The 15003-nt window shown below is 39.7% G+C and overlaps 1 protein-coding gene across 2 annotated transcripts in view; it reads left to right on the forward strand.

The window, feature by feature from the left end:
• The first annotated feature begins 444 nt into the window (after window positions 1-444).
• TAF4B (TATA-box binding protein associated factor 4b) overlaps window positions 445-15003 on the forward strand; it is a 110546-nt gene continuing 95987 nt past the window's right edge. The window contains exons 1-3 of one of the 2 annotated variants that reach the window (XM_007458394.1): window positions 445-792; window positions 11916-12061; window positions 13554-13661. In XM_007458394.1, the coding sequence (XP_007458456.1) occupies window positions 450-792; window positions 11916-12061; window positions 13554-13661 (597 nt within the window). In that variant the 5' untranslated portion in view covers window positions 445-449. The remainder of the gene's footprint in view (window positions 793-11915; window positions 12062-13553; window positions 13662-15003) is intronic. The other variant, XM_007458395.1, reaches the window with a different exon arrangement.

Genomic DNA, 15003 nt, shown 5'->3' on the forward strand with positions numbered 1-15003 from the left:
GTGCAGAGCGCGCGTAGGGGGCTTTGGGCCGCTCTGGGTTTGTAGTTTTGAAATTTCTGGCGGGGGAATCCGCCGCGCAGAGTTTTGGTGGAAGGTGGGAGCCGAAGTGACGCCCTTCCGGGAGCCGCGCAGCCGGGCTCTGCTGCATCTGGTCGCGAGGCTGAGTGGCCGGGTTGAGCCGGCGCACGTGTGAGCGCCGCTGAGGAAGCGGCGAGCGGCCGAGCAGGTGTGGCTGCCGGCGGGGCCGCGCCGACTGGAGGAAAGTCCGGAGCGCTGGGGTCCCGCTGTCCAGCAGGCGCCGGTCACTGACTGGTGTGGCGGCCCCGGCGCCTCTCCCTAGCGATGCTGTGGAGCCGGAACTGCACTGGAGTCGGCTGCCGCTTGTCAAGCGTCCCCTCGCCTGTGCTCCTGGAACGGCGGCGCCTCAGCTGCCGCTGATCCACCTGGGGATGCCCGCGGGCCTCACAGAACCGGCCGGCGCCGCTACCCCCGCTGGTGTGGGCGCCTCCGGGACCGTGACCATGGCCCCCGCCGCGGCTCTGCCAGTCCGGGTGGAGAGCACTCCGGTGGCCTTGGGCGCCGTGACTAAGGCTCCTGTCAGTGTCTGCGTGGAGTCCACGGCGCCCCAGCCGCTGCGGTCCCCCGTGGGGACCCTGGTGACTAAAGTAGCTCCTGTCAGTGCTCTTCCTAAACTCAGCTGCGGCCCTCGTCTGCCAGCTCCTCAGATTGTCGCTGTGAAAGCACCCAACACCACAACAATCCAGTTGCCTGCTAATTTGCAGCTTCCTCCAGGTATGTCGCTCACCTTTTCCGGCTTATCCCTCGGGCCGGCCAGCGGTGACACGGGAAACGTCGCAGCCCGGGATTGCGCCTTCTCGCTGGGAGTTCTAAAAAACTCAACCAAGAGAACCTTTCATAATCTTGACTTTGCGGGGCAGTGATTTGGCGTTACAATCAAGATAGCATCTTTGAGTCCTTACTGCAGTTTTTCTTTTCCTATTTAAAGAGAGCATCTTTTCCCTTAAGTGACACAGGAAAAGCTGGAGCAGCCTATTCAGGAGGGCCTTTGAGGCACTGGCTCGTAGGTGCGGGAAGATAAAGAGTATCGCTAAAGTTTATTTTCATATGGAGAAAGGATCAATTTTTATATCCACACGCTTGGATTACTATGTTAAAAATAGGTGTTTTTAAAAGGCTCTTGTGTGTTAAGACCGAAAGTGAATTTTAAATTTAAACAAGCCTAAGTAAGTTTACTGCTTAGAAATGAATAATGTTGCTTCCCGCACAATTTTCAGATGTGTGATGATTGTAAGGAACGGAGTTAGAAGGATCCCTCTCACAGGGAGCAAATGCCAGAGTTGACAGGTCAGAGCCATGAGGTGGTTATTTGTGAAGCATTGTGTGAATGCTACCGTTAATGAGCCTGTGACTACTTTTTATACTAGAGTGTACTCTGTGGGGCTGTTTTTCATGACTGAGACAAAGGTTTTGCTTTGTGATCATTTGCATATTGTAAATATGCAGAATGGTGTTGGAGTGTTCTACCTTGTTTTCTTTCCTCAAATGAAAGTCACTTGGAATTTCAGTGGGGAAAAAAAGCACATGTTGTCTTCTTTGGAAAAAAACTCTACTTATAATTTGATTATTTTCTATGTATTTTGCTGAGCAGCAATGGGAACTCTGACCCCCAAAGGTGGTAAAGAAGTGGAAGCATTTGGTTCACGTGATGTCAGTTTCCCCTAGCAAAATGAGGGTGCCTCTTTTGTACCTAATGTTCTGTTGTAGCTGTGTTTTAGTTTTGTATTGTACACGACGTACCTACACTTAAGGCTGTGTGCACCACTGGATACATTTTCTGCTGGTTCTAAATTGTCCTCCTACATGCACTCTTATAAAGTAGCTATGAATGTGTTTGAATGAAATTACTCCTAATTTGTTAAAAACAAAATTCCTATCTAGTCAGTGAAGTTGGTTTAGAAACAATCAAAAAAGTATTAAGAGAGAAGAACTTTCAGGAGTGGAAACTTGCTGGTAAGTGGGAACGGATCTCTTATTGAGGGCGTACTGTGCTAAGCACTTTTTAAAAAAATTGAGCTACAATTGACATACAACATTATATTGCTGGACACTTTTCATCCATTATTATTTTTATACATTATTTATATTCTTTTGTTTGCTGGTCATAATAGATAGATAGCAAATAAGGAAAAGGGTCTCTGAGGGTAAAGAATTTGCCCAATGCCAGACAAGTCATAGATGTCAGAGGGAATTTGAATTCAGGTCTGTTTAACTCTACTCTTTCCGCAACACTGTGCTTACCACTTGGTGTGTGTACAATATGCCTCCTTGCATAGCAATGTTAAAAGGCGATTTATAGAATTTTAGAGCCTGATCTTTTTATTACACAGAGAAACAAAAACTGAAACTTGCTAGAGCAAAACAGCAGCAAACCAGGACCACAGCCTAAGTATGCACTACACTATAACTTGTTATGCTGTCACCATGGATAAACTCCCACAAAAGAGAGGAGATAAATTGCCTTTAGGAGTTGTTATTTAGAGAGGAGGTGAGAAGGTACCTTGAAGAGCAGCTTTTGGAATTTCTACTGAGGTGTGGCAGAAGAACATACTCATATTTGTGCTCTCACAGATGCACAATAAGATAACCAATACTTAAGGAATGACATAGAAACACTGATTAAAATAACATTTTAAAAAGGTCTTGTTCTACTTTTAAATACTGAGGATTAGCAGAGGATTGCTCAAGGATGCTTAAATTACGTAGGAGTCAGCTCTGATTTTCCCAAGGTAATGAATACTTTAAGTATTTGATTTCTCTTTACTTCAGAATTTCCTCTGTGAACAGAACTAGTTTTAAAAAAATATGCATATGCACCACAGGTTTTTCTAGGGAGCAGGAGCTGGAAACAAAAAGGGGGGCATTGTGAGGAAATGAAAGAAACTGTAGCAAAGCCCCGAAGATTATTCTGTTGAATATTTTTGGTAATCTCTTCAGTCTTCTTTTTTATGAATTTGTGGGATTTAGACCAGACTGTGGCTCTTTCCGTTTTTGGTATTCTGTGTCTCTTCTATAATGTATTTCAGAGTGATGAGTAAGGACTTGATTGCTTCTTTTATGTCATATACTGTGCTTCATAAATTCTGCTTCTCAGTCTTACTGTACAGAAGTTTGTGAAAAGTTGCTTGTGAAATGGTTCTGGTCCTTTTTCATCAACTCCTTCATGCTGAGACGTGATATAGGTTTTGCATTTCTCAAATTCTTGAATTAGTTCCTGGATAATCTTCGTGGTTCTTGTTTTCACCCTGGCTTTATCAAAGGAGTATTACATGATCATCTGCTCCCACAGTTGTAACAGTGCTCCTGGACGTCATGAAATGAGAGGCAATTGTCTTCAGTGCTCACCATATGCGCCCTCCACTGTTTGGATTTCAAAGGCTGTGAAGTCACTTTAACTCATATTTGAGTTAGAAAGACTCAAAGGTTGTGGACCTTAAGGCATTAACAACAACTACCGCCAATAACTTTAAAATTCATAAATTTGCTCATATTGTCTCATTTGATCCCTTTAACAGTCCTGCAAAGTAAGTATAAGTCTCTCAGTCCACAAACATGGGATGCCTTTCCATTTATTTAGATGTTTAATTTCTTTCAGCAACAGTTTGTAGTTTCCACAGTATTGCTTTTGCACTTATTTTGTTAAATTTATTCCTAAAGTATATTATTTTTGATGCTATTGTAAATAGAATTTTTTTTCTTAATTCCATTTATAGTTAGTCATTGGAAATGTATAGAAATACAGTTGATTTTTTTAATTGATCTTGTATCCTCTTCCTAGCTGAACTTGTTTATTAATTTTAATGGCTTTTTTCATGGATTTGTTTGGATTTTTATATAGAAGATCATAATATATGTGAATAGATAGTTTTACTTTCTATTCTGGATGCCTTTTATTTTATTTTCTTGCTTAATTGCCCTGGTTAGAACTCTCAGTATACTGTTAAATAAAAGTGGTAGTGATTGTAGGCATCTTTGTCTCATTCCTCATCTCAAATGTTCCTGATCTTAGGGGAAAAGCATTTAGTCTTTCACCACCAAGTATGGTGTTCTCTGTGGGTCTTAAACCAACCTTGCATACTGAGATAAATATCACTTGGTCATGGGGTATAAAACTTTTTAAATGTTGCTGGATTCAGTTGGTAGTACTTTGTTGAGAATTTTTACATTGGTATACATAAGACATTTTGGTCTCTAGTTTTCTTGTGATGTCTTTGTTTGGTTTTAAAATCGGGGTAATACCGACCTTACAGAATGAATTGACACATGTTTCCTCTTCTGTTTTTTAGAAGAATCTGTGAAGGATTTATTTTTCCTTAGATGTTTGGTAGAATTCATCAGTGAAGCCATCTGGAACTGAGCTTATCTTGTGGATACTATTTTTGATTATTAATTCAACCTGTGTTTGTTAGAGATCTATTCAGGTTACCCATTTTCTTAAGTTAGTTTTATTAGTTTATGTGTTTCTAGGAATTTGTCCATTTCATATTATTTATCCAATTTATTGGTTTATAATAGGTCATAGTATTCTATTATAATCCTTCTTTCTGTAAGATTAGTGGTCATATCCCCTCTTTCATTCCTAATTTTAGCAGATTGAGGCTTCTCTTCTTTTCTCTTAGTTAATCTAGGTAAAGATTTGTCAATTTTGTTGGTCTGTTCAGAGAACCAACTTTTGTTTTGATTTTTCTCAGTTGTTTTTCTATTCTCTATTCTATTGATGCCTGCTCTAATCTTTATTAATTGTCTTTCGTCTGCTTGCTATAGTTTTTATTTTGCTTTTTTCCCCAATGTCTTAAGATAGGTTAAGTTATTAATTCAAATAATCGTTTTTATTTTATTTTTTTGAAGTGCAAATATAATAATGTCTCTCCTACTTGAAATCCTTCAGGGCTTCCCACATCTCCTCAGATCTTTTTTTTTTAATATATAAATTTATTTATTTATTTTTGGCTGTGTTGGGTCTTCATTGCTGCGCGCGGGCTTTCTCTAGTTGCGGCAAGCAGGGGCTACTCTTCATTGTGGTGCATGGGCTTCTCATTGTGGTGGCTTCTTTTGTTGCAGAGCACGAGCTCTAGGTGCGCGGGCTTCAGTAGTTGTGGCTTGCGGGCTGTAGAGCGCAGGCTCAGTAGTTGTGGTGCACGGGCTTAGTTGCTCCATGACATGTGGGATCTTCCTGGACCAGGGCTTGAACCCGCGTTCCCTGCATTGGCAGGCGGATTCTTAACCACTGCGCCACCAGGGAAGCCCTAATGCTTCTTTTAAAATAGAGGGATTTACAACAACAGTTGACCTGTGTACAACACAGGTTTGAACTGCACAGGTCCACTTATACTCAGATTTTTTTCAATAAGTGCATACTGTGCTACTACATGAGCTGCAATCAGTTGAATCTGTGGATGCAGAACTTCAGATACAGAGGGTCAACTGTAAAGATACATGCAGATTTTCAACGGAACAGGGGTGTGGGGCATCAGTACCTCCAACCCCCACGTTGTCCAGGGTCAGCTGTATAAATTTCCCTTAAACACTACTTTAGCTGCATCACATAAATTTGGGTATGTTGTGTCTTCATTTTCATTCATCTCAAAGTATAGTCCAGTTTCCCTTGTGATTTCTTAATTGACCAACCGGCTACTTAGCAGTAATTAATTTCTACATATTTGTGAGTTCCCCTAATTTCTTTTTGTTACTGATTTCTAATTTCACTCCATTGTAGTTGGAGACCACATATTGTATGATTTCAGTCCTTTGAAATTTATTTAAACTTGTTTTATATCCTAACATGTAGTCTATCCTGAGACTGTTACACGTACACTTGAGAAGAATGCTGTTGTTGGGTGGAGTATACTATTGATGTATTTTAGGTATGGTTGGTTTATAGTGTTGTTCAAGTATTTGATTTCCTAGTTGATCTTCTACCTAGACATCTATCTTTCATTGAAAGTAGAGTGTTGAGGTCTCCCAAGTATTATTGTTGAATTCTCTATTTTTTTCCTTTGTTTATGTCAACTTTTCTTCATATATTTTGGGCTTTGTTGTTTGGTGCATATATGTTTGTAATTGTTAAATTTTCCTGATCCATTGGCTGTTTTATCAATTATAAAGTACCCCTCTTTATCTCCAGTAACACATTATGTTTTACTCTATTGTCTGATATTAGTATGGCCACTCCAGTTTTCTGATGGTTGCTGTTGGATGATATGTCTTTTCTGTCCTTTTACTTTGACCTTTTTAGTGTCTTTGAGTCTAAAGTGTGTCTTCTGTAGGCAGCATGTAGTTGAATCCTATTTTATAATTGGGTCTGACACTTTTTGCCTTTTGATTGGATTATTTAATCCATTCACATTTAATGTTACTGATATAGTTGGGTTTAGGCCTGCCATTTACTTTTGTTCCTATATATTTTCTCTTTTTTGTTCTTCCTCTGTTCCCTCTTTCCTTTGCATTAAGTGAATATTTTCTAGTGTAACATTTTAATTCCTTTATAATATTTTTTAAGAATATATATATTTTGGGCTTCCCTGGTGGCGCAGTGGTTGAGAGTCCGCCTGCCGATGCAGGGGACACGGGTTCGTGCCCCGGTCCGGGAAGATCCCACATGCCACGGAGCAGCTGGGCCCGTGAGCCATGGCCGCTGAGCCTGCGCGTCCGGAGCCTGTGCTCCACAACGGGAGAGGCCACAACAGTGAGAGGCCTGTGTACCACAAAAAAAAAAAAAAAAAAAAGAATATATATATTTTTTTAGTGATTGCTCTTGAGCTTACAATATACATCTTATTAGAATTTACTTCACATTTATATTAACTTGTTTCAGTGAGATGTAGAAACATTTTTCCTATTTAGCTCATTTCCCTCTTTTTTATTGTTGTGCTATTATTGCTCTACATATTGCATCTAGATATGTTACAAACCCAACAATACCTTGTTATAATTATTACCTTATGTAATTATATGTCTTTTAAAGATGCTGACAGAAGAAAGGAGCACAAGGATATATTTGTAGCATTTGTTTTATTACCTTCTTATTTACCATTCCTAGTTTTCTTCATTTGTTCCTATAGATTCCAGTTACCATCTGAGGTCATTTCCCTCAGTACAGTGCAGTACAACTTTGCTCCTGACCACTTTCTTTGTGTTATTGTTCATAAATATGTTACATTTCTAATATGTTATAGGTTCAAGAATACAATTATATATATTGTTCTATATAGTTGTTTTTTAAACCCATTAAGATAAAGCAGTAATATGCATATAAATTATATAATTAACTTTACCAGTGCCCTTTTCATGTGAATTTGAGTTACTTTCTGGAGTCTCTTGTTTTCAGCCTGAAGAACTTCATTTAGTATTTCCTGTCTGGTTTGTCTGCTAGCACTCAGTCCTCTAAGGAGGATGTCTTTTTTTTTTTTTTACGTTTTTATTGGGGTATATTTGATTTACAATGTTGTGTTAGTTTCAGGTGTACAGCAAAGTGAATCTGCTTTACATATACATATATCTACTCTTTTTTTAGATTCTTTTCCCATATAGGCCATTACAGAGTATCGAGTAGAGTTCCCTGTGCTATACAGTAGGTTCTTATTAGTTATCTATTTTATATATAGTAGTGTGTATATGTCAATCCCAGTCTAGGATGCCTTTATCTTGTCTCCTTTTTTGACAGATATTTTCAGGGAATATCTGATTGCTGGTTGATAGTTGGGTTTTTTGTTTTTTCCCCAGCAAGTGGAATGTGTCATACCCCTGCTGTCTGACCTCCATTGTTTCTAATGAGAAGTTAACTGTTAATCCTATTAATGCAGTACTCTTGTACATTTTTCTCCTGGTGTTCTCAAGATTTTCTCTTTGTACATTTTTATTATATTGTGTCTTGGTGTGGCTCTCTTTGCATTTATCTTACTTAGAGTTTGTTGAGCTACTTGGATGTTTAGATTATTTTTCATCAAATTTGGGAAATTGTCAGCCATTATTTCTTTGAATATTTTTTCTGTTCCTATCTCTCTCTGTCTCTCTCTCTCTCCCCTCCTCCCTCCTTCCCCTCCCTCCCCCACTCTTTCTGGTACTCACATTATGCCTATGTTGGTGCGCCTATCTTTGTCCCGCGTTTCTATGAAGCTCTATTCACTTTTCTTCATTCTTTTTTCTCTCAGTTCTTTGGATTGCATAATCTCTATTGAACTATCTTCAAGTTCACTGACTTATCTTCTGTTCATTCAAGTCTGCTGTTAAGCCTCTCTAGTGAAATTTTTTTTTTTTTTTTTTTTTTTTTTTGTGGTATGTGGGCCTCTCACTGTCGTGGCCTCTCCCGTTGTGGAGCACAGGCTCCGGACGAGCAGGCTCAACGGCCACGGCTCACGGGCCCCGCCGCTCCACGGCATGTGGGATCCTCCCAGACCGGGGCACGAACCCGTATCCCCTGCATCGGCAGGCGGACTCTCAACCACTGCGCCACCAGGGAAGCCCTCTAGTGAAATTTTTATTTCAATTATTGTACTTTTTTTTTTTTTGCGGTACGCGGGCCTCTCACTGTTGTGGCCTCTCCCGTCGCAGAGCACAGGCTCCAGACACACAGGCTCAGCGGCCATGGCTCACGGGCCTAGCTGCTCTGCGGCATGTGGGAACCTCCCAGACCGGGGCACGAACCAGTGTCCCCTCCATCGGCAGGCAGACTCAACCACTGTGCCACCAGGGAAGCCCTCAGCTATTGTACTTTTTAACTACAGAATTCCTTTTTTTATGATATTTATTTCTCTAATGTTATTCTCTATTTGTTGAGATAATCATCATCATATCTTCCTTCTTTAAGCATGATTTCCTTTAGCTTCTTGACATATTTATAACAGTTACTTTGATGTCTTTGTTAAATCTAACATCTAGTCCCTCATAGGTGGTTTCTGTTGCCTGCCTTTTTCTGTGTCACACTTTTCTTTTTCTTTGTATGTCTTGTAATTTGTTAAGCAAAACTAATATATATATATATATTTTTTTTTTAAAGAAGATGTTGGAGGTAGGAGTTTATTAATTAATTAATTTATTTTTGCTGTGTTGGGTCTTCATTTCTGTGTGAGGGCTTTTTCTAGTTGTGGCAAGCGGGGGCTACTCTTCGTCACGGTGCACAGGCCTCTCACTATCGCGGCCTCTCTTGTTGTGGAGCACAGGCTCCAGATGCGCAGGCTCAGTAGTTGTGGCTCACAGGCCTAGTTGCTCCGCAGCATGTGGGATCCTCCCCAGACCAGGGCTTGAACCCATGTCCCCTGCATTGGCAGGCAGATTCTCAACCACTGCACCACCAGGGAAGCCCCAAAACTAATATAGCAAATCTAGATACTGGTCTTTACTCCCCTGAGTGGGTTATTGTTGTTTGTTTGTTTAAATGGCTGTGTTATTTTAGTGAAGTCTGTTTTCCTCACAGGGTACAGCTTTGGGCATAAGCACAGCCACCTTGGGATGACAGTGGTTTTAGCAGGGCTCTTTTTGACTGTTTCTTTCTCTGATCTTTCTGTTAAGCTTTCTGCTTCAGCTGGTGTCATGCCTAGCTGTTAGGCTCCACTCACTGCCAGCCAGTTACCCTCTTGTTTTCAGCAGTGCCCTAGAGCCTAACTTCCTCCATAGTCTGATTCAATTAAATGTGGACTCCTTTACAAGGGGTAGTTTTTGAGGTAATTGCTTGAGGTTCTCACCCCAGAAGGGCTCTTCTTAGTTGTTTCTTTATCTTGTTCTCTCTGGTAAACTGGAGATATGCCTGTGACTTAGCTTATATCTGTCATGAAGATACCAGAAACCTTTTAATTGTTCTGTTGTACTTGAGAGTGACCTTAGCCTTGACCTTTCCCACACTCTGTTGGAAATAAAGTCAGTTTCTTTTGGGAGATGTTTGGAGCAAGTACCCAGGGCTGTGGCATGTTTCTTTCTGAGTGATATCCATGTTTTAGAAGTGGGGTACTGAGCATGGTGGTAGCCTCTGGTCTTCTCTGCTTACCTCTTCCAGTGTGGAACCTCCACCCTATGAAAGAGCTGGGGTGAGGGTGATTGGGCCCCAAGTATTCTCTGAGCCATCCCTGGGTTAGAGCCTTCCCTTTCTGAGTAGGGATGGGTGAAACAAAAAGCCTGGAAACTCTTGGATGCACTTATTTCAAATTTGTTCTCTTCTGTATGCAAGTTGGGGTGGCAGAGATGGGAAATGCTAGTGGCCTGCTTCTTCCAGGGAGATACCATAGCCCTCAACTGGGAGTTTGGGAAAGACGGAGGCCTTGTGTTGTCCACAATGCCTGAACTGAGAAGGGAGAGGGAGTGGGTCATGGTTCAGATGCCACAGATTCTTGCTGTTCTGAGTTTTAGTAGATTCTCTTTAATAATTGTCTAGTCATTTTCTGTATGCCTTAGGGCATTTCCAAAGACTTTAAATGGTTGTTTTTAAAAATAATTTTCATGTTATGCTTGTTTTGCTGGGGAGTGGCTTTATTGAGCTCTTCATGCTGCCATTCCAGAAATGGAACTCCAGCTATGAATATTCTTGTTTGTGCCTCCTACTTACATGGACAACAATCTCTTTACGTTAGAAATACTGGGTTAGAGGGTATGCAAATTGGAACCAGTTTGGCACAACAATGTAGAGTTGAACAAAGCAGTTGTACCAAATTACACTACCAGCCTAAAGATGTTGAGAGTTTTTGTTGCTGCACATCTCTCTAACACTTAATATTGTCACTGGACTTCTTAATTTTTTTCTGTCTAGGTAGATATAAAGTGATATCTCACTGTGGTCTTAATTTACCTTTCCCTGTCACTGGTATCTGTGTTTCTTTTTTGCATTTTGGATATTTGTTCTTTGAATATACGTGAACTAAAATTTTCTCCAATTTTTATTTTTAAAAATTTATTTATTTTTGGCTGTGTTGTGTGTTCGTTGCTGCACAGGGGCTTTCTCTAGTCGCTGTGAGCAGGGGCTACCCTTTGTCATGGTGCGTGGGCTTCTCATTGTGGTGGCTTCTATTTGCAGAGCACAGGCTCTAGGCACATGGGCTCAGTAGTGTGGCGCACGGGCTTAGTTGCTCCACGGCATGTGGGATCTTCCTGGACTGGGGATCGAACCCATGTCCCCTGCCTTGGCAGGTGGATTTTTAACCACTGCGCCACCAGGGAAGTCCCCAGATTTTCTCCAATTTTGTGGTTTGTCTTTTTACCTGAAGATCTCTTTTGCTGAACAAAAGTTTTTAAAATATAGTTGTATGTATCAAACTTCACTTATTTAAGAAATTTTTCCCTATCCCAAGTTCAGAATAGCAGTTTTCTACATTGTCTAAAAGTTTAAGTTTTTACTTTTTATCCTTGTATCCTTAATGCCCTTGGGTTTTTGTGTATGGTGTGAAACTTTTCATCTTTTCCATTAGTTAATTGAGCAAGCCCTATTTATTGAATAGTAGCTCTTTTTCTCACTGATCTGCAGTGCTTTTAGAAAAATTTGATATGACCTATCTGCGGGCTATTTGGGGTCTATTTGGGGGTTTCTGTTCTACTCCATTGGTCAGTTTGTGTAGTCTTGTGCTGTTACCATACCGTCTTACTGTAGCATTATAGATAGTTTGATGTCATGAGGAAAAATGTTTTGCCTTCTTCAGGAGTATCTTGTTCATATGTTTAGACTTTTAATATTTTAAATAGCTTTGAGTGACAACATTTTTTCCATATTATATATCTTAATTAGTAGACATGGAATTCAGTATGTACTAACTAATCACTTATTCAGAACATTTTATAGCACTGAAAGAAGGGGGAGAACAATATGTGATGATTATACTTCATTTATTAGCTCACATTTTGTTTTCTTTTAACTATAGGAACAGTTTTGATCAAAAGTAACAGTGGTCAGTTGATGTTGGTATCTCCTCAGCAAGCTGTAACAAGAACCGAGACCACAAGTAACATAACTTCAAGGCCAGCTGTACCAACGAATACTCAAACAGTCAAAATCTGTACAATGCAGGTAATGTACATTAAAGTTTTTTTCATCCTCCTCAGTTTTCCAGCAGTTATCTTCATATAAATTTGTATGTATTTGCCACTAAAAATAATAGAAGAGATGATTCTGCTCGACTTTTTGAATTAAGCTACTTTCTTTGAATATGTTAATTTAATCTAGGTGTTTGATTTTGTCGTTTGGCAAAACTAATAAGTTAATCTTCGTACTCAAAGATTTTGTTGTCCTCAGGGGATGTTCAAAGGGCTATGTGCATCTCTAAACGGGAAGAAAATAGCCATTCTGCTTCAATTTTAATTTGTGGTAAAACATTAACACTACAATTTATAGTATTCTTTCTTATCCATATCATATAGGAATTACCTTTAAAAAAATTAGAAATCTGCTGTAATATTTCATTAACTTGGCGTTGTTAGAAGATGATTTATTTTACATACATGATCATCTTTCTAGGTAACTAAAGCTTATCCTTTGTGTGCCAGAGTTAAAAAAATATACTTTTATGAACATCTTTCTTTGGTTAAACAGAAAATGTGGAATGTAGTATAGTATTTTCTTGATGAAGCAGGCTCATCCTAATAAAAAGTTTCATTGTATTCTGTGGTAATATCATTCTTTGCCAGTTTCCCCCAACCCACTCTCTCATAATTTGATTATAGGTTCTCAGCCAGTCATTTTCTCTATTTCTGTATCTGTCAATGATAGCTGCTCCTTCCCTTTCTTGTTTGCTATGGGTTGAGGAGATAGGTTAGCAGACTTTTGTTTATAATCATATATTAAATAAGAATCTAAGGGGGAGGGGCAAGATAGAGGTAGAAGATTAAGGGATACAAACTACTATATATAAAATAAATCAGCTACAAGGATATATTGTACAACATGGAATATAGACAATCTTTTAAAATAACTATAAATGCAGTATATAACCTTTAAGAATTGTGAATTGACATGTTGTAAACCTGAAACTTATATAATACTGTACATCAACTATACTTCAATAAAGAAAAATGATAATTATGTGATATGATATAGTTGTTATGGTGGGAATCACACTGCAATATATAAATATATCAAATCACATTGTACACCTTAAATTTACACAATGTTATATGTCAATTGTATCACAAAAAATAAAGTTTAATTAAAGTTATTTTAAGAAAAGACTAAAAGGATACCAGCAATAGAAATGACCAAAGAAAAAAGTATCTATATGTTTTCTGTGTGAACCAAAGAGTAAAATTCAATATTTTAATGCAGAAATACTGTGATATTTATCTGTTTAATCAGTTGCCTCTTTAGGAATAAGAAATGAGTGTCAACTGGCCAATTGACCAGTTAGGTTAATAGTAGAAAATATGCATAAAATTTCATGAGGTTATAAAACCAGTTATAACAAAGAAGTTTGCTGTGGTAAAGTGTTTTGATGTTTGCCATAGTACCGATGAATTTTAAATTACTAATGCTGATGGCTCTGTGTTATCTCCCCTTCCCCCCCAAGAATTCTAGTTCACAGTTAATCAAGAAGGTGGCAGTGGCACCTGTTAAACAACTGGCACAAATAGGAACTACTGTGGTAACCACTGTTCCGAAGCCTTCCCCAGTGCAAGTAAGTTGTGACTTGTGGCCATGTGCGCACTGGTTATTTTCTCATCTTTTGTTATTATTTATTGTTAGCTATTTCCTGAACAGAGCAATTCAATGATATATGAGGACACTTATTAAACTGGGAGCTGTTAGAAGTATGGGAAACACAAGATGAACATGGTGTATATTCTTGGAATATCAGATTTATTTGAATGTATTAAATTAATACAAATGCATCTAATGTTCATGTGTCACAGTGTCTAGAAGCAGGTGCTGGGACAGAATTTTGGTGTATGGGATATTTATTAGGGATTGATACCTGTGGAAGGAAAGGAGAGTAAGAGTTTGAACTAGATGCAGGTCCAATAGAGCCCCAGCCAACCTGATGGAGAGCTTTGGAGCAAGCGTGGCCCGTCAGAGTTGTCCCACTGTGTGCCAGCATGGTTGGATGAGCCATAATTTCCCCTCTGTGATCAGTCATAGGATGTGGACTCTCCAGGGAGAGTTGTGCTCATGGGCAGGTAATTCTCTGTAGCTGAAGCAGACTCTGAAGGAGCTGACAATTGTCTGTCTAAATGGCATTCCCAACAGCTAGGATAACACAAATCTCTCTTTGTGATGGTGTATCACAGTCTACTCCTTGAATTGCTGGGATCTACTTCCTCATATGTGTTGGAAACCAGCTCTCCTTGGATTTCTATAGGTTTCTTCCTTGGAGAAGCAAAGAAGAGGAGGTTAGTAGGATGAACTACAGTCCTCACTGCTGCAGCTGATACCATCATTTCCTCCTCCACCATCCATTCTAGATTCCTCCCACACTCAACTACCAACTCTTCTGGGTCTTAACTGGTAGTGTGATCAGACTTTTATCCCTGAGGGATCCAAGGTCCAAATTGCCACAGTCCTTTGAGGCAAGAGTTGTGTCACTTGTCCATTTATCAGCACAATTGGGCAAGGAAATACCAAGAGGCACTTAAGTGGATCACCTGGATTCACTGCATAAACTCCTCTTGGCCTTCATTGTGTAAAAACTACCCTATCTATTCCAGTTGTCAGGTCAGTTACCCCTGTCATGATAATGACTCTTCTCTTTCCTGTTGGTCACTGGACACAGGGACCCTGAAGTGTCCAAGAGGCAGCCATGGTGTCTAGTTTATAGGGACTCTTGCTATGTTCTTTGGTGAAAGTGTGCCCACTATTGGCAGGAATGGGAAGCACAGGATCCCCCAGTGGGTCTTTGGGAGTAATGATAAGTGGATCCGTTCATCCACTGATAAGTGGATCAGTTCTTCATATATTTGTCCTGTTGGGGACATAGTACCATATAGAATTTTTTGGTTCAGTGAGTATGCACTGAGTCTTAG

This window comes from Lipotes vexillifer, unplaced genomic scaffold (assembly GCF_000442215.2).
Source record: "Lipotes vexillifer unplaced genomic scaffold, Lipotes_vexillifer_v1.1 scaffold1342, whole genome shotgun sequence".
Lineage (NCBI taxonomy): Eukaryota > Metazoa > Chordata > Mammalia > Artiodactyla > Lipotidae > Lipotes > Lipotes vexillifer.